The sequence below is a fragment of the Beta vulgaris genome, chromosome 3 (assembly GCF_026745355.1).
Source record: "Beta vulgaris subsp. vulgaris cultivar EL10 chromosome 3, EL10.2, whole genome shotgun sequence".
In the NCBI taxonomy this organism is placed as follows: Eukaryota; Viridiplantae; Streptophyta; class Magnoliopsida; order Caryophyllales; family Amaranthaceae; genus Beta; species Beta vulgaris.
In genome coordinates, this window is record NC_079204.1 from 5,215,404 (window position 1) to 5,236,314 (window position 20,911).

General features: G+C 34.5%; 2 protein-coding genes across 2 annotated transcripts; both read left to right on the plus strand.

The window, feature by feature from the left end:
• Nucleotides 1-7,915: 7,915 nt before the first annotated feature.
• LOC104888299 (plastid division protein PDV1) lies at nt 7,916-12,882 on the plus strand. Its single transcript, XM_010673224.4, has 2 exons — nt 7,916-8,502; nt 12,044-12,882. The coding sequence occupies exons 1-2, from the start codon at nt 8,158-8,160 to the stop codon at nt 12,539-12,541; spliced, it is 843 nt and encodes a 280-aa protein (XP_010671526.1). The 5' UTR covers nt 7,916-8,157; the 3' UTR covers nt 12,542-12,882.
• A 680-nt stretch (nt 12,883-13,562) lies between these two features.
• LOC104888300 (lipoyl synthase 2, mitochondrial) lies at nt 13,563-18,862 on the plus strand. Its single transcript, XM_010673226.4, has 4 exons — nt 13,563-14,071; nt 16,546-16,757; nt 18,088-18,467; nt 18,551-18,862. Exons 1-4 carry the CDS (start codon nt 13,626-13,628, stop codon nt 18,671-18,673), a joined length of 1,161 nt encoding a protein of 386 aa, XP_010671528.1. The 5' UTR covers nt 13,563-13,625; the 3' UTR covers nt 18,674-18,862.
• The last annotated feature ends 2,049 nt before the right edge of the window (nt 18,863-20,911 follow it).

Here is a 20,911-nt window from a genome sequence, read left to right on the forward strand (position 1 = left end):
ATTGATTCGAACCGACATCTATAATTATTTATATATATATTTTTATTAAATTAATGTTTCGTTGGTATTTAATTTTTAGTTATTTGTTCACTATTATTCAAATATAGTATTGACATAAGAAAATATAAAGCAGGAGAAAGCTTGTGCTGAAATAATAAAGTGGAAGAATTAATGAATCATGTTCGATCATTGAATATTAATAAAGTGGAAGAGAATGATTTATATAATAGAGATCACCGAATAATAATCAACATTTAGGTTTTAAAATAGTTTCAGTATAATTATTTATATGAAATTCAAGTTTTTATTTTTTCTTCTGATTGTGTAAATCAAGTTATATTGTCAATTTAATTTTTTAACAGAGTTTTTCATAAATATGTAAGAAAATAAAATCATTCTCCTTTATTTAATATTTAATTGAAATTTCAAGTTCAAATCCATTGTTAATTTGTTCAATATATATGGCAAGTAGGAAAAAGAAAATATTATTTAATATATATAATAATTTAAATTCATTAAGGGTATATCAGACCTTTTGTAAGGAGGATGTCATCTTCCTCCCCCTTTTACTTATACAATAGAGATATAGAAGATTAATTAGAAGCTCCTTGTAATGAATTAGAAATTAAATCCTATATAAGTACTCCATCTGTCTACATTTACTTGCTAAATTGTTGTGGACTTTTAAGGAAAGGTAAAAACAAATATGGTGAGGACTATAAGTTTATAAGAAAATGACAAATTTTTTAGAGTTATATAGGTAGGAAGATGGCAAAAATAAAAGAGAATTAGGTACTCCTTCCGTTTCCTAAAGATCTTCCCACTTACTGTTCCTACAGATACCAAGGAAGATCAAGTTGTGTGGGGCATGGTGTGAGTAAAGTAGGAGAGAGAAAGGGGCTAAGATAAATAAACAAATAAAAGGGGTTAAAGTAGGAGAGAGAAAGGGAAAAATTGAATCAATAATGTAATAGTGGACCATATGATAGTGACATGAGAGGGTAAATAGGGAAATTTGTTTTGCCAAATAAGGAATAAAGCAAAAGAGGGAAGATCTTTTGGAAACAACCTTAAACGGAAAGAGGGAAGATCTTTAGGAAACGGAGGGAGTACTTTTTGGTGAGACACAATTACCTACAAAAGAAATAATATAGAAAATAACAAAGATATATCCATCTATATATGAAAAATGTTGTGGGTAAATACAGACCGAGGAAGTAGTTTAAAAGTAAGAATTTTTTTCCTGAAAAGACGTAATATGCTTGGAATTTTTATTCTTTCTAAAATGACAAAATATTGACATACACGCACACATACATACATGTACGCACACAAGTAACTGTCGAATCAAGTTAAAAGCCAGATCCATATCCTCTAAAACAAATATTGATTCAAAAATTTGGGGTGGGCTGAAATTTCCATCGCTTACAAATAAGTTATTATTAACAGTAAATTTCTAACAGTCACTTTCAGAAGAAAAAAAACGTGAGTAGATTTTAAGACAAACGATCGAGGAGTAAAACCTATTATCATATTGATAGAATATGAAACCAAACTTGGGCACCAACCATCAGATTAAGTGTTTGGTTGAGTTGGTTAATTATCTGACGTGGTATCAGAGCAGCATGATAAGAAGGTTACAGGTTCAAATTTCATCCACCTTTCCTTTTCAAAGTGGAATTAATTCATAGAGCTAGGTGTAACGGGCCCAATGTTGCATCCACTTTTCAAGTTCAACGGGCTCTCACATGTGAGTGGCTTAATAGAATATAAAATTAATTGGTCTAGGGGCTCTAACCATCAGTCTACGGTTGAGTTGTCTAACACATACTCCCTCTGTTTCTCTTTCATCCACATTCTCCTTTTTGGTTCATTTCCTTTTAATCTACCCATTGTTGATTTATCTTTCTATTCTTAGTTTTATGTTCTATCTACTTTAATTTATCCTCTTCCCACCGTTGTCATTCACTTTTTAATTTGTTTACCATCTTTTTAGTTTTCCTATCTCGCTTTTAGTCTTTCTCTCCACCTTTTCAGTATCATGCTTCTTTTACTTGCTTTTCGGTTCTCCCTCAAATTAAAATGTATAAACTAAAAAGATATGGAGAGAGTATAATATTATTGTCAAAGGACCAACTCAACCAAAAGTTTGAGTTGATGGTTGAGGCCCCAAGAATAGATCTATACTCTATCATGCCCCCTCACACAAGAGCCCTTTGGGCTTGAAGTGTGGATGCAACACAGGCTGCCCTCATACCTGGCGCTAAATATTCCACCGAGAAAGGAGGGGTGGATGAGATTCGAACCCGTGGCCTTTTTGTCACGCTGGCTCTTTACACCTTGTTAAAGGACCAACTCATCCAAAAGTTTAAGCTGATGGTTAAGGCCCTAGGAATAGATTTATACTCTATCAAATGACTCTAAGGGTTGCCAACCCTCTCATTATTGAATTTTTCATTGGTCAAAAATACATTAAAATATTATTTTTACATCATGTTTTCCCTCATTTATTATATATATATTAATATTTTATTCTAATGTGTCTAAGAGGGTTGACAATCCTAAAAATTGCTCAAACATTTTCCCTGGCCGGTTGGTGGAGTCATCAATCATCATGTTGGTTATGCCATGCACGATATGGCCTGGAGAAAAATTCATCTTCGACTTTTAAGTGTACTATCTTCCTTTAAATAAATTACGAAGTAAAAGACTCCCTTGACAAGGATGTCCTAACTTTATATCATAAACCAATTTTTTTTTTAAAAAAGTTACAAAGTAAAAGAAAATATGTTTACCCTACAAATTCTCAAATAAGACTAGTGTTCCATAAATTATTGTGAGACTCGAGTAACTTTTTGTCTTAAATGGATCACTTTTACATAAACGACCCTCTTCAGATATAAAATTCTTCATCAGATGGGTTTTTTTTTAAATCTAAATGGGTCACTTTATATATAAAGAGTAATCAATTTAAGGTTAGAAGTCACTCTTTATTTCAAAAGGACCCATTTTAACTTATAAAGTGACCCATATAAACTTAATAGAGACCCATTTTGGCTAAAAGTGAAGTTTGTTTGGCCACCAATTTATATTGTTGTACACCCAATGGACAAAATAATTAAAGTGACCCATATAATCTTCAGTTTCTACGTTATATCCCAACTTTTTCAAAATTCTTCATACCACTCTTAAATTTACTTTTTTAATGCATAATACCCGCCGTTAACTAGACGTTATTAATTTCGTTTATTTTTTTATAAATATTGGAATTAATTAATTAAATTATAAAGGTTTCCTCTAAAAGTTAAACTATGTAAAAATTGAATTAGTTCCAACAGAGTAAATGAAATAATGACATCTATTTAATGGCGGGCTGGGCCATTGGACATACATTAGGAAATGTAAGTTTAAGGATACTATGTAGAATTCTGAGAAAGTTGGGATACAACGTGGAAGCTGAAGAAATACAAATATATAACATAAAAAAAAACCCAAATTTTAAACAATAATAATTAATTGGAGCAATCTGTTTTAGGACTTGTTCTCTTTGGCATAAAACAGTTGAACTGAACTGAACTGAAATGAATAGTGATATGTGAGAGTAAAAGTATTGTCAAGAGCTGAACTGAATAATATTTTGAGACTAAAAATATTATAATAAATTTTGATTATACTTCAATTGTATGTTTTCTAGTTGTAAAAAAAAATATATGAGAAACTATATAATTCATTAATGCAAAATAAAATCAAATTTGTACTCCATTATTCTTTGTGTGCCTCATCATATCATCGATTTGAGCACTATTTTTCCTAGCATGTGATCAAAAAATAAACAAATGAATGGCTGAATTAGAAGAAAGTAAGACACATACAATAATAAAATATAGTACTATAAGATAAGACATATGATTCTTATGCTTATATTACCTTAAAAAAGACAAGAGAATATATGATATACCTTAAGTTGAAGTATAATTTGGCTATTAGAAGAAAGAAGAGTCAAAAGGGCTAGCATGAAAGATATGAGAGACAGTTAAAATAGCCAAGGAGACTGCCTGGCACCTCTTAGAGAGCATGAATAGACAGACCACTCACCACTCTCTTTAAACAAAGAAGCAGGCAAGTCATCCTTGGCTACTCAACTTATGACTCTCATTTTCATGTAAGCCTTCTTCTCTTTATTGTTTTTTTTTGTAAGTAAATTGATTGCAAATTTGCAATGTGAATTGTAATGTATGTATGTATATTTCAAAATCTGTTAATGTATCACACCTATATATATAGATCACAGAAAATATTACAAGGAGCAAATCGAATATGATGTTATTCCAGCTGTATTATATATTTGCATATATAGTACTATACACTATCTAGCTTGCATTTCCTTCTATAAAACAGAATATATTCTTGTAGACTTATAGTAGTATTACTTGGAAGCTACCCTTTAAAACCAAAAAGAGGAAAGGTAAAACACCCTTAAATGGCCAAATGGGTAGTACTAAATATTGTTCACTCAAAAGTCCAAAGGACCAAAACTCATGTGACATGTGTGTACTGTATTATTGCTTTCCTAATATTTTTGCTAGATTTTCTTTTATTTTAGAAACACTAGATAAAGTAGATTATTTTATTTGTCAAAATAGTTCATGAGAAATTCATTATTATCATAACTGATCAAGATTAGCCCGGTCCGGCCGAAATTGGGCGGATTTTGGGCACAAATTTTTGGCCCGCGGTCGGACCAGATCTAAAATGGCCCGAAATACTGGACTTCGGCGCGGATTTTTTTACCTGAACCTTGGACCGGATCGGAAAGTGGCTTTGGCCCGAGATGGACCACTTTTTTTAGGCCAAAGCCCGACCTTATTCGGCCCATGATCACCTCTATTATAATTGTATCGTAACTACCGTTGTCGATCAGATTTGATAGTTCAGCTTTTTACTTTGAGACCTCTGCCGATCAAGTCCTTGCATATAATTGCTTTCGTTTCTCAACTATTTAATTGAGTTCCTTTTAGGTGATGCATGTTTGCTAAAAGAGAATAAAAACATGTAATAAGCATGTCTAAATAAATAATACAACATTATCTTAATACATCCAAATAAATTATTATTATTGCAAACGTACACAGATCAAGCAATATACATATTCATAGATTATTCATGATACACCATCTACGTAACTGCATGCATGTGTGTTGAATTTGATAAAAGAATGTAGATTTAGGGTTAGTAAAAAAAAAAATCATTCCAAAAATGTCAAGAGTTAAAACTTATTACCTAACAACTTCTCGGTAGTTTAGAAAATTCCTTAGCTAATGCAAGATTCAAGAACTATTGGTTCTCACACCCACTTAATTATTGGTTGTTGGGTTTTGCCTGGTTTAGTTGGCTTGTTTGACTGGCTAGAAATATCGGCTGTATGTATTGGCTTTTTAAGCCAGCTGTTTGCAAAAGTGTTTGACAAAATAAATTGTGGTTGTTGGCTATTTATTAGAGTGTTTGTGGGCCAACAAGCCAAAAGCCAATCCAAAAAGCTGCTCTAGACAGCTTTTTGATTTTGGCTTAAAAGCCAGTTTTTCAACCAACAATAAAACCAATAACCAAACACTTTTTTTGGCTGTTTGACCAAATTGAAAAGCCAAAATTGCCAGTTACCAAACATGACCTTTGTCTAAGTTTAATTGCCTCGTTCCAATCTTGAAAATGATGACTCTATCATTAAGAAAATAAGGTGTGGTCATAAAAAAAACAGTATATTTTTTATAATTAGCAAAAAAAAAGAAGTATATCAACCTATAAAACCAGGAGATATATCATATATGGACTTAATCACTAAATACATATATATGGTGGAAAATGCCCACTAATGGATGCTAAATATAAGGTGCACAGAGAATGGACAAAAAAAGGGAAAGAAAAAAAGACTTGACTCTTTTAAAGGATTGTACTACTTAGTGGTAATGCTCAAGTATATGTAGGGCTGCCTACTCTTTGTTGCATTGCGAGGATGATTATTTTACACAACAAAGAACAAATCTTGAGGAACATAAAAGATTTTGTCCTCAAAAAAGCACACGAGGAATTGAGGATGCAATGCATAGACAATGATAGTGTCACAAACTTTTCTTTATTAGAATTTTCGTATCAACCATCTCATTTCAATCAATCAACTTCTAACATTGGTAGTTTCACTAAATTTCTAAAGTCACAATTATGTGCTTGAAATATTTGTAAGTTCATTCATAATCACTGAAATATTCTTTATAATTTACTCACTTTACTTTAAGGGAGAGCAAAGGAGGAAATACAAAAGTATAAGAAAGAAACTAAAAAGTGAGCGGAAAAAACTAATAAATAGGTTAAAATATTAAAAAGTGGGTGACATGGGTGAAAAAAGAGGAAAAAGTAAATGAGACATATTACTAAGAATAGAAAAAAGTAACAGTGTGTAGATAAAAAAACAAACGGGTGAAAAAAAAGTGTATATCTTAAAAAGTAATGGACGGGGTCGGGAGTACTTTGAATACAAATGCAATGTCAATTTTCTTTAGTGCGTGTATGCATGACTATGGGAAAACTTACGAATTAACTTACACAAGATTAAAATAATCCAAGTATCACACCTTTAAAATATTCTAGAAGAATTTAAAATCGTGTTTGATTGTTATATATGCCATTAACTTAGTGGAAAAAACTATGATATGTTCACATTTGGATGTGTTATTACATGCACGTTGATACTTGTAAGTTGCGACGAACGTAGTGAAAGTTTGGATCTCCCACCATGAATTAAGTTAGGGTTTAAACAAACACTATGCTGAGTAAGAAAAGTTATATTGAATCAAAGTCAAAGATCAAATTGAATAAATTACGAGTAATAATTCTCATATGGCATACTTTAGTTTAGACTTTAGAGGACTTGTTATTGTGGTCGCCTTATTTCGTAAAGAGAGGTTTGTGTACAAGTGTGAAGAATAATTGTGTTATATAAAAAATAGAATGGTCTTTTAATAGTTTGGGGTAAAATTAGAGTTTTGAGCTCATATTAAAGGATTTAACTAGTCAATCCTTTAATTTGAGTGTTTGGTGAAAAGATGTTTCAATTAGCTTATCGAGTCTAAAAAACTCTTTATGAAAAAGTTGGGTGAGGATTTTTTGACATTAGAGTTTTGTGATCGAGTGGGCATACATTACATTTATGTTCTAAAGTTGTTAAAAAATTCATTAATAAGTTTTTTTTTTTTTATCCATATGAGCCACGAAGGCGGTACATCATTAATAAGTAATATAATGTACAATTGTTCTCTTCAAAAAAGTTGCTAAAATTAAGTTAATTGAATACTTCAATCCATAGAGCTCTCAAGATACCGATTTCTTAGCTATCCAAAAATTAAAACAATTGTTCTCTAACTATGTAAACACATAAAATAACATAAAGGTAATAAAACAACCACTCACACAACACCTATCATATTTTCACAACAAGAGCAAACAATATAAACGAAATTCAATCCCAAATCGTAAAAAGCTACTCGCAAAGACTTTATCCAACTAAACTAATATTCTTTTGTAGGTAAAGAGAAGACGCCCTAACCAGACCGTGACCTCGCACATGTCAACCCGACCCGAGTTTACAGGCAAAATCCCTTAAAAATAGGGAAAATAATAAGAGAAAATCTCCACCCTCAAAGTGCCACCATATCCGACTAAACTAATTAACGCCCACCACCCTTCATGATGTGTAAGTTTACACAATTTCAACATCTCACATAAAAGAACAAAAGCTCCATAAAACTCTACATGGCCACCCCAAGTGAAAAAAGCCCACATATAGATATCAATATGTCCAAATATTTTTTTGTGGCAAACACTCACTTATGACTTTAAAGTTTAAACTATACTTTCATACACACAAAGAGGTCCAAAATTCCAAACGTGCTTAACATTACCACCTAAAAATAACCATTCAAAAATCAAAACTCAAAAACTTTCTTCTTCTTCATTTTTTTCTCTCTCTCTCTCCTACTTTACCAGCTATCTGGGGTTGCTTTCTTTCTCTTTTTCTCTCCCTCATTCCCCAACAACAAGCAATCTTCCCCCCCTAAAAAATACCAATTTTATTTCCCTCCAATTTTCACTTCACAAACCCTAGAAATGAAATGGGAAATTGAGATGGAAGAAGTTGAAGCTGTTCTTGAGAAGATTTGGGATTTACACGACAAACTTAGCGATGCAATTCACTCAATTTCTCGTACCCATTTCGTTAATTCCACTAAATCTCTCAAAAATAATAGCTCCCCTGATAGTAATAATAATTTCAAGAACAGCAAAAATCAAGGGCATTTTTTTGATCATGATGTTAAGAATTACAACAATAATGTTAATGGGTTTGTTTTTTTTAAGGATTTTGATAAGGATTCCGCCATTGCTGAAGCTAAGAGTCTTAATTCAATTCGTTCTGCGCTTGAAAATCTCGAAGAACAACTCGGATTTTTTAATGTTAGTTTTCCTTTTCATGCTTATAATTTGTTTATGTTTTTCTGGGTTTTTTGAATAATTGCGAGAAAAATTAAGGGTAAATTGATTCATTGCCTTTTCTTTCAAAAAATAATAGTTGTTGATTTATTATTTCAGCTGCATTGATAGTAAAGTTTTTATAATTTTAAGGGATTTCTGGGTTTATAGTTGGTTTGACAGAAATTAATTGTTGAAATTTCCAGGTGAATAATTATGTAGGGTTTTGGATTATTTTCCCAGGAGAATTATTTACAATTTGTCATAATAATTAGTCAGTCTGAATTATTTATGGGGTATTATAATGCCATGAATCTAACCAAGGTGATGCAGCCACCAAATTAATGCTGGATTTATTTGTCATCTGGTTGTTATGATTGTCTTTTTCCTTCTTAAAGTGAACTTATGTATGAAATTATTGTTATGGGTATTATTAAGCTATAGTTGGGATTTTTATTTGACTTAGATGTATTATCTTTATTTGATAATGGGTTTAGTTAATTGTTTGGTTTTGGTTTGGCGTTTACTTATAATTGTTACAGTAAAGACCCAGGTTGTGGTTCTTGGATTTTGTTAGGTGATTGATAAGATTATTATATGATGAAGTGGTTGGATAGATTTTTTTAGGAACATATTTAGTAGTAGATAAATGAAAATAGTTATGGGTAAGATTCACGGTTATCAATCTAAATAGCGGGGAGATGTCGTTGTGTGTGGAGAGGGGGTTGTGCCATCTGCGGCCAGTTAAGGAAAACAGTCAGTGGATGTATTGGACAGTAGACTAGTAGTGCATTTTGCGTGTGTCGTGCTGCTTCAGTTTGTGTATAAGGGCTTCTCAGAAAGGGCTTCAGTTGTATGAACTTGTATGCTTCAAAGTGTGTTTATGGGTTTGATTATGGATTATAGATGTTAATGAGTATTTGGATAGGTGGAGATGGGATAGATGGAGATGAAAACTCGTCTCAGAACGTTCATTGAGACTATTCAGTGAGGGGTTTGATGGGAATGCTACTGCAATTTGCGCCATAGGCAATCATGTATGAAATAACTTGGTGATACAATGGCATATTAGCATGAGTAGGATTGAGGTGATATTGAATGATGAGTTATTGACTCATTGTAATAAAAATGTCAAGGTCTCAAGGATAATGAGCTACGGAAGTCTTACACTGAGCACGTTGAGAAGAACTAGAATTCTTTCACCACTTGTTTGATATGAATAAAGTAGCTGATTCCACACTTTCCATGCTGATTTTCATTGATATGTAGTTATATGATAATTAAATGAGGAAACCTGGAAAGTAGACTATCTATAGATGGATAATGGGTTATTGAACTGAATTGAGAAGCAAACAAGGGTAAGTCATTTTACAATTGTCTTCTTATCCTGATAAATTGGGCGGAAATTGCAACCTTGCAGGTGCAATATTCCACGAGTCGTGGTACGCTGCCAAAGATGCTGTTCTTTCCTTTTGCTAGGCTTGGCTGTTAATTACTAGATGTCATTGGTCATTCTCTGCTCGTTTGAGACGTTTTCATGAAAAGATTTCGAGTGTACTAACACAAGGCAACTGAAGCCATTTTTATTTATGAAAGAATATATAGGGGATTAGATTTGTGACTCACTGACTATCTTCTGGACAGTCGGTCTTTATTTTCTATATTACACTAGAGTTGGATTTGGATCTAACTAATATATGTTGCTGACACTTGAAAAGTCTAATGACAGCTGCAGTTTGCGTTTGTTTTGAATGCATGGATTTCTGTGTGGCCAGTTTTCTTCCCCAACCCCTCCCCTATTCATTTTTTAGGGGCCAAAAGGGAGGTTGGGTATCTTCTTCACTTCAAACGTGTTTTTGGACTGTAATGGAGGACTAAAATAGAATAGCTCATGGCTTTTCCTATACTTGATTTGTATAAAAATTTGAGGTAGCAGATGGCCATTGTCATGGGATTATGGTTCAATTGGAAAAAACCTCTCCAATTCTGTAGCAGAGCCTTGTACTTTGGGCTCTATACATCAGACTCATCTTATCTCAACCAAGGCGGAAGTGTCTTTAGAGGTATTGGGGATAAATGGATAATGTTGATGCAACGTGTGTGGATTTAGGCTTATGTTGATTTGTGAAGTATGTTTTGTTGCTGTAGAGACTGAGCATTTCCTCACCGTATTCTCCTAAGTCCTAACAGATGCGTGAATCTTTCAGATAGTTCATTGACTTGCATTCACCCTCTTGTTTGTGGTGCCTTATCTATGATGCAAATGTAGCAGAACTTTCTACAAACCCTCTCATGGAAAGCTGGCCAGCTCAGTTCTTGAGTTTTAAACTTTCGATCCACCAAAATCGCTAGTGAACACCCTAGGAGGGTGCCTCCATAAGTTCTGAGAACAGAATTTGTCTGTGATTTCCACGTAACTGTTAGTTTGTACAAATGCAGCACATTTTCCTGAATTTTGATCTAAACAGCCAATAGCCGTAGACACTATCTAATGACATTTGATTACTCTGGCATATTCTTTAATGAAATTGCTGATATCCTTAAACGGCGCAGTATTACCTTTGTAGAGAGGTTTGCCTTATTTTCCCGACCTGCTTCTCTTTGTCCTCTCTTTTTTTTTTTTTAATATGCCACAGATGTTCATAAGTATAGGGGTTGGGGGAAATATGCTAAGATAAATGCATGGGGAGGAGACATTTGAAGGGGAGGACTAGAAGTATGCCTATAATAGACTGATTTTTGTTTTCCTGGGGCATCTGACAGAATCTCATGTTAGATTGTTAACCAAGGATAACATGATGACTTTTTGTTGACAAAGGGTGACCTGAGAGATCTAGGAATCAATGGGTCTGGAAAATTTGCAGGCTTCTGATTTATGGTTGAAGCATGTAGACTTAAACTCGATGTTTCCCCATAATTCAACTCTACTGAAAGACTTCTTGTCTTTCTATGGTGAACGGGGTTAGAGAGAGAGACATTTAACATATTTCTCTCATTTTTCACCAAGGATTGAGGAAGAGGTACTAGCAGGTTTTGGTAATGACTTAAAAAGCTCTTGTGTGATTTTAATGTCAGATCAAGGAGCCTTATATACAATTTAACTTGTAATCTTCTCAAAATATCTGACTCTTGTGTCTCGAGGAAAATTATTGATGTGTGTTGTAGTTTAGGATCGGAAAGTTTGCCAATGGGATTAAAAATGAAGTATGAGCATCCAATTCAGAATGGCTTTGTGCTCCTACTTATGTTGGCTTCAGTCCCATTTCAATAAAATTATCAATTAGCAAGTGCGTATGTTGGCTGTGTAGGGTAGTGTGGGCTTGGCTTACCCCATCCCCAACAAAAAAAAATGAACCTTTTTTGTTTCAATGGATGGGCAGATGTGCTAATGTGGAATCAGGTCGATGCAGTATTTGCTGATAGGCAATTATTTATCCGTCCATGAACTCTATGGTGTGCTCTATGTCAGTATTTAGCTGTTGAACATACATCTCATGGGACTAATTTTTTCTGTTAATGCTGTCAGACTCTGCAAATCCAGCAGCGTGCAGAAAGGGATGCTGCACTTGCACGTTTAGAGCAAAGCCGCATCATTCTTGCATTCAGATTGGCTGAACACCATGGGAAAAGATACAAAGTAATAGATGAAGCTATGGATTTTGTGGGAACTGTAAGAGATGCCAGTTGCTTTGTCGCGCCTGAGAATTTCTCTAATCCTCCTGCAAGTGCACCTGCTGAACAAAAAGGGGTGAACCCAAACATCTTTGTAAGAGTTTTATTCTCTGGGTTAGATTCTGCTAAAAAGACACTTCAGCTTGACAAATTAGGGGGAGTTCTGGGGAATGCTGCTCTTTTTGCACTTAGCATGCTTGCGTTGCTTCATCTACAACAAGTAACTTACAAGGATAACGAGGTGTTAGACATCGGGCTCAACCAAAATAGAACGGCTAAGAAACTATCGCAACGTGGTGGTTCTTCCATCGGGGAATTGAGTTCATTGGATGTACGGTTGGCAAGAGGTTAAAATTTAACAATGAGTTTCAATGGTTCTTTACGGGTTTTGTAGGTAATAGCTGTTTCATCAGTGTCTTCTGTAGTGTGGAAAGAAAATGCTGGTAATATGTAGGGTTTTGTAGCTCTGGATTCTTTGAATTGCTTGTATATATCAGGCTATCCAGTATATTTTAGCTTAGTGGGGTTTTTTAGTATACTCTGAAGTTGTGTCTTTCCCTGATTTTGTTGTGCAAGGGTGATTTTGTGAGTGTTTTCTGAAAGTTGAGGAAAAGTTGTGAAACTGCTTGTTTCCATTTTGAAGTGAAATGTATGGTTGATGAGGATTTGAGAAATATACTACTATAATATCTACTTTTGGCTTATTCATTTCAGTTTATTTGTAAGATTATATGGTAAAAAGTACATATATAACTAACTTTTTAGGGTAAAGTTTAGTCGGACTCATTTAATTTCCGCAAGGAAATTGAACGGGCGACGGATGGTGCTAGACCAAATCTTAATAAATTTCGATTTGAATTAGAGGTTTTGAATTCATGACATACATAAAATAAAAATAAGAAGTAAAAATATGGTCATCACAACTCATAAGCCTTTGAGTATCATCACCAAATATTTACCCATTCATCCCATGAAATTTTACTCTATTCAAATTCGAATTCAAATATATTGCAATATAACTTTGAAAAGCTAAATAAATAAAGGACTCAACATATTTGCTACAAAATCTATCTATTGTTTTACATTATCGATAATTGTTGCTAGCAATAACTCTGGTTCTTATGATTGAACATACATCAACTGCTCTTCAATGAACCTGTGAAACTACTGTAAATTAATTATTTCTATGTTTCTTAGTTTGTTTATTGGAGATGTTTCTTTGTGCATTGTATTTTTCTTATTGTTCATTGCTGATTTAGATGTTCATTGAGTCTCGTGTGTTGTTCTTTTGTTCTTTGCTTAGTTTGTTGATTGAAAATGTTGTTTTATTCATTTACCTGATTCATCAGTTTTTAGTCCATATTTCCCTCGTAAATAAAAACAGAAAAACATAAAACAGAGGAGAGAGAGAAAAACAAAATCCCCCCAAAACAAAAATGCATCCTCGACTAACACCACTCATCCGCCATCTCCACCATCGCAACAACCCTCCTTCTTCAATTTTCTCTCTCCTCCAACTCCGCCCTAAATCCACTCTCTCTCCTCCCGAACCTCAATCGCAAACCCTAGAATCACTCCGCCAACGCTTATCCAAAGAATCCCCAAATTTAGGCGATTTCATCCGATTACAGCGAAATGATGATTACTCTGTTGAAGTCGGAACGAAGAAGAATCCTCTTCCGAAACCTAAATGGATGAAGGAATCGATTCCTGGAGGTGATAAATACACTAAAATTAAGAAGAAATTGAGGGAATTGAAGTTACATACTGTTTGTGAAGAAGCTCGTTGCCCTAATTTAGGTGAATGTTGGTCTGGTGGTGAAACTGGTACTGCTACTGCTACTATTATGATCTTGGGCGATACTTGTACTCGCGGTTGTAGGTACTCTTATCCTATTTCTTGTCGATTTCATGTTGTTGTATTTTTTTTCAATCAGATGATGAATTACTTGTTTTCAACTGATAGGAAAGATTGGAATTCTTATGAGTGTATTATGATAACTGGGAATTGAAGAAGCTAATGTGTCGAATTTATGATGCTGTTGTGATTATGATGCATTGGTGGGATTATGGCTCTGTTGGGCAATTAGCGGATAGCAGTTAGCTTATTGTATTAGCTGATTGTATTAGTTGTTTGTATAAGTGTTTGGTAATTAGCTGATTGTTACATAATTCTCTAAAATGACCAATAAAGATATGTGCATAATCTATTGTTGTACCTTTTATTGTTTATTAGTGTAATTTTCAACAACTTTAGGACATATATGTAATTAACCTTCTCAATCCCAAACCTCTAATGTCAAAAAGTTCCTCCCCTAGCTTTTTCAAAAAGAGCTTTTTGAGCACATTAAGCTAATTGAAACCTCTCTCTGCCAAACACTTAAGTTAGAGGATTGACTAGTCAAATTCTCTAATATGAGTTCAAACCTCTAATTTTACCCTAAACCTCTCTTTACCAAACAAGCCTATGTGTAGGGATGATTAGAATATAGTTGTTGTGAAGTATTATGTTGATTGTTTAAGTAATAGCGTGCTGGAGTTTCGTTTATGTGGTTGGTTGTTGACGACGAGGTTCGACTTGTGCTTGCGTTTGGTGATTGAAATATGTGATCGTAGGGGATATATGCGGACTGTAGTTGTAGGAGTAAAAGAAAGTACACATCATACGTTAGCTCCGCGTAATAGGACCTATATGTCGTCTGATGTGTGTTATTACCTACATGTCGTAGTTGACAAGATAAATACCAATGTGGCAAAGGTATGTTAACTTAGATACCTATTTGGCTAATTGGCCTAATGATGTGGGATTATTATTGAATAAAATTCCTGGTTTAGGCATTGCTCACTTTAGTGGATTATCTAACCCTTTATGGTTCTTATCATGGGAAACTAGAATGTAAGGACATTTCTCAGTACAGATCTCAAGTGCTTGTGAAGAATGCTATTTTTTTTGTTCTGGGTTTGGTGGAAATGAGCTTGTAAAGAGTCTTTTCAATGTTTAGTTAGCCAATGAAGTGCAAAGAGCATGTGTGGGCCCAAGACATCAGCAAAATGTTTGCTCCATTTATCATTTACTTGATTACATGAATTTTTGGTGCTGCTGATGGAGGGAAACATAATGCCTTTAATTGTAGGATTTTCTTGGCTAATGGTAACTACTAAGTACTAACTAGCATGTGAGTATATGGTGAATTCCATAACGTACTTCTAGTGAACTGATATATTCATTAGTATATTATGTCTATCATAATCAAAATTTCTATTGGTAATTATGTGGTATTGAAGTGAGATAGTCATTAAGATTGCTAATGAAATTTGTTGTGAAATATGCCAAAGCAACTTTTTTATACTTCCGAGACGTGTGTACGGGCATGTAATTTGTATTTGGAGGATGTATTTGAAGATCTATAATCAAGCTACTTGAGAAGAGCAGCTATGTGTTTGCTATCAGGTATCCTCCATTTCTAATTTAGAAGATTCTGCAGCTTTGGAGGGTGAAAGGAGCATGCGGTCATCAGTGAGGGCACTGTTTTCGCTTAGTGTTATGTTGCATCTAGATTCTATCCCGTATACGTGAAAGATAGTTCTATAGTGTGAAATATATTTGATTTTTGCAGTGAGTTGTGCTGTTTGGGGTAATTAATATATAAAACATGGTATCATAGTTTTAATAGTAAAAATTGAGCAAAGATGGTAATTAAGATCCCCTCTTAATTATTTGCTAGAAGATCAGGCTGCTTGTTGCACCTTTCATGGGTTTAAGCCTTACATGTTGGTGGTCATCCTCCCTAGGTTAAGCCTTGACGGCTCGTTTGGTAGTCGTTAATAAATGATGGTAATGGGAATGAATTTTAATTGTAATGTTACAAGTGAAGCTCCCTTGAAATTTCCATGGGGAGGCAAGTTCAACCCCCAAGTTTTTGTTCTTTTCTCCATGGGAAAGCAACTTCAACCTTAAGCTTGTGTTTTTTTCTCCAAGGGGAAGCAATTTTCATTACTTACTCATTACCACCTTCTAGGTGGTATTAGATGAGAATGAAAATTTAAGAAGAAATATAGACACTTTAGGATAAATTAGCATTAACATGGGAATGAACAATGATTTTCCTTACAAATTTACATACAAATTCATTCCCATTACCATTACCATTACCATTACCACCATTTATAACCAACTACCAAATGGGCCGTGAAGGTAATGATTGTTTTCTATTACTTGCAATGAGGTTATATTTGTTTCAGTTTGTGCACAATTTGTGTTAGTCTTTATCCTACATCCTACTGAACAATTTGCTTGCTTTTTTGTTAGTGAGAATTCCGACCATTCTTTAGAGATTACAATATATTGATTCGCAGGTTCTGTAATGTCAAGACATCCAGAACTCCTCCCCCACCAGATCCAAATGAACCAACCAATGTTGCGGAGGCTATTGCATCCTGGGGCCTTGATTATGTAGTAATTACAAGTGTTGATCGTGATGATTTACCTGATCAGGGTAGTGGTCACTTTGCTGAAACTGTGCAGAAACTGAAAACTTTAAAGCCAACTATGCTGATAGAGGCCCTCGGTAATATTAACTTCTTTACGCTTTTAAATTTTTGAAATGCTGTCTATATGAGATTTTGTGCATGAATATCCCCTTAATATGCACCAAAAACAAGGGACTATAGTGTCTTAGTTCTTGGTCACAATTTCATGTACTCTACCAGTGTCATGAATCTTCATCATGCTTCTATCTGGTATATGAGTACTCAATTCCCATATTCTTCAAAGAACTGTCTTCGAGAGTAAACAATGACACCTGTAAAAGGGAAGTTATTTGATTGTTTCCTTGTTTTGGAATTGGTTTGTGTCAAAGTGGTTGTGATGCTGAAAAAACTCATTAACACTGTTTGGATAGCTATCATGGAGGGAAAGGTAGGGGAAGGAGGGAGAGAAGCTGTGGGGTGGGGGGTGGGGGGAGGAAATGAAGGAGAGGGAAGAGTGAGCTTGCATTCTTGTTTTCCCCTTCCAAATCTTTTCAACATTGAAAGGTTTGGTTTATAAAGAGGGGAATAAATCAATTCTTCCGATTCCCTTTCCTTTCCTCCTCCCATGCTATATCCAAACAAGGGATATTCATGCCTTTTTCTCCAAATTCCTCAATCTAAAGTTCTAAACACACTCAACAATTTATTTGGATAGCGATCATGGAGGGGATGGTAGGGGAGGGAAGGGAAGTAAGGGAAAGGAAGAGTGAGCTTGCTTTTTTCTTCTAAATCGTTTTAACATTAGAAAGATTCGATTTTTTTAAGAGGGGAAATGAATTCTTTTAATTCCTTTCCACAGTGTTATATCCAAAAAAGGGGAAAATGACACCTATCTAAACATCGTGTTTTTTGTCATTGAAGGTGGAAATTTGGTAGGGTTGCTTATGTGAAAAACTTGATGTTGCTTACTTGATCGAACAAGCTTCTTTTGTGTCATTGTGTTTGCGGCCCATTTAATAGGCAGTGGTAATTGATGTTGATGACAATGAATCAGTTAACATGTGAAGAGTCCGTGCCTCTACTGCGATGCTTATCTATCCTTAATACATTTGTATGTAAACTTCCTTGCCATCTATTACCACTTCAGAGGTGGTATTGAGTAGTAATGGGTTTTTGTGAAGAAATTACACATGTTTGGGAATAAAGTTCAATTACCATTAAATTTACGTGTAAAATAACATTACTACTACGATAATTTATAACGGCTATCAGACGAGCCAGCAGAATACATCAGAACAGACTCGGACATTCCTCTGTTGTATTTACCTCTTAAATCCTATGAGCATTTTCTGTATAAATCTTCATCTAGGTTTTGTTATCTCATTATTCACCTTTTTTCCGATTCTCAAAATTTTGCAACTTTTGCAGTTCCGGATTTCCGTGGAGATCAATCATGTGTCGAGAAAGTTTCTGTGTCTGGATTAGATGTGTTTGCTCACAATATTGAGACAGTTGAAGAGCTTCAGAGTGTAGTTAGAGATCGTCGTGCTAATTTCAAGCAATCTATAGATGTTTTAAAGTTGGCTAAAGAATATGCACCTGCTGGTACTCTAACAAAGACATCAATAATGTTGGGCTGTGGAGAAACACCTGACCAAGTGGTGAGTACTATGGAAAAGGTGAGAGCTGCTGGTGTTGATGTGATGACCTTTGGTCAGTACATGAGACCTTCAAAGCGCCACATGCCAGTGTCCGAGTATATAACCCCAGAGGCTTTTGACAAGTATAGAGTTCTTGGAATGGAAATGGTATAGAATTGGATACATGTTGCAATTGTTTAATCTTTCGAGGGAATCAAGAATTCATCTTTAACGTTTTGAATTTCTTGCAGGGATTTCGGTACGTAGCATCTGGTCCCATGGTGCGATCTTCATATAAGGCTGGTGAATATTACATTAAGTCGATGATAGATGCAGATCGAGCAAGCTCATCTTCTGCTGCATTGAAGGCATAGAGCTCCTGTGTCCTGATTCTTTGGAATTACACTTTGATTAAAGGGTAACTCAGTTAATGCATTTGTATGATTTCGTTGTATATTAATTAATGTGATTATTATTTGTTACCTGTTGAATATTTTCACAAAGTTCTAACCTCCTACACAAGGAATAAAGTTTCTTCTGAGTGGCTCTACTTTGAATTTTCAGTCATGATTTGTGCCTCTTTTTCGTGTTTCTTCCATTTTAACGTGGGTAGAATTTCCTTTTTTTTTGGAATTTATAGTCTGTGCAACCTCACTTCAAAGTAAATATCCCACTTAATCATAGAATGCAATTGTCAGAAAATTTTGCTAGAAGAGGAGAGTTTAACTCTTATTTCAGAAAGTATAAGTTCAGAGAAGGCTTAACAAGATTCAGAAAGTTCACAACTCCGAGGAGTTCAGACTAACTAAACTAAGTTTAAAATTTCTAGTAGTTGTCGGGTTGGTCAAATTCTAGTGTTATAGACTGGTTGCGCTAGAGGCTCGGCCAAGAACAACCCTGCACAGCATGAAAAATTGCTACTCGTGCACGTGTTAGTGCAAGGCCAGCCTGCGCCAAAACAAGGGTTAGGCAAGACTCTGCCCACCGGCCTGTCATGCTGGGTCATAGTACTCATAGTACTGTGCCTTCATGTTTAGGTTTAAAATTTGTGACTTTGTCGTGCCTTTTGGTGCCGAAGGTTGTGTGATCTATGTCACGCCGTGCTTTCCCTTTATAAATGTGGCACAAGCATACGACCTGACGATGCACTCTTAGGGTGTTTTAGGACATGCAATTCATATTACACCTGTATTTCTTTTCTTATATGTGAAAATATGCTGAAGTACAGAACCATGTTGGATAAAGAAATCCATGACAAAGGCCACAAAACGGTGAATCAAGTATAAAAGTCAAAGGTGTAAGTAAATATCATGTAGTACTTGGTGTAGTGTTTTGGTTTGTATTTCATGGTCAAATCTCACTAGAGACACTTTGGGTGAGGATTTCCCCTTACCATTCCTCCCTACTTCCAAAGGGCCTTGCTTGCAAAACCGGATCAGGTTGACCTGTGCGAGGTTTCAGTCCGATAAGGGCGCCTTCTCCTTACCTTAAAAAAAAAATAATAACTCTACTGTATCCAACCCGTGAAAGGTCCTCTATCGCAAACAAGACAGATTGGGGCTCCATGAGTTGAATCCGATTCATATTTAGCAGCCTTTACAGCTTTGAGAGCAGAAGTGTTTCCTTCAATTATCTATTCTACTATCCCCCACAAAAAACATAACATTTACATTTCTTAAAGAAAACAAAGATGGAAAATAAAGAAAAGAGAATTATTTTGTCGGAAAAATCCGCCTTTTTATTTTGTGGCACTTCATTCTCATGTAGATGACTTTGACATTTTTGAAAATTAGCCAATTTTTTTAGAGTGAAACATCAAATATAGATGCAATTATTCTCTTCATTCAAGTGTAAACATCATGACAATTACAGTTTCTTTGACTTGCCATTGGATCCTACATTCCAATCAAATTGGCATATACAACTCTTTCTTTTTCTCAAAGGGTAGAAATTTTTCCGATGTCAAAAAAAAAACGAAGAATTTTTATTATTAGTAGGCAACAAAGCAACAACATCTTTACTACTTTTTTTCTTCCTTGTCTACCTTTTTATTCTTCATGTTTTATCATCTCATCATTTGTATCCAATCAAATCTTAAACTTTTGCTACCTTTGATCTTGTAATATATCTTGAATCTCTTATCATTTCGGTGCCGAATAAGAATATCAATCAGATAAAGTCAAATGCTTAAAAATGAACTTTCACATTTGATCTGTGATAGTATCAATGTATCATGTAGTGTGAAATTACATGTGTTTTTCATGTCTGCATATAGTATATTGTAATGTAGTGCCACTACTTTTGAAATTCTTTGTTAGATTTGTAACTAGTCTAGATTTATATGGTAAACTAAAAGTAAGATCGCTTGTTTATGTACTTATCATTGTTGAATTTTTATATCAGAATTTGAAAGTTTTCACTTAGGTCTCCATACTAAGGCTCAAGTCAATCAAGTTCGTAGCGTCTATTGATTTGAATTGTTAGTTCCATTATTCATGTTGTACAATTTTCTAGTTGTTTCCTTTGTAAAATCTCTATGTAATAACATAGATATATACCAGAATTGCGACTCTCAACCAATTAAAGTTTAAATGGATCAAATAAGGAAAAAT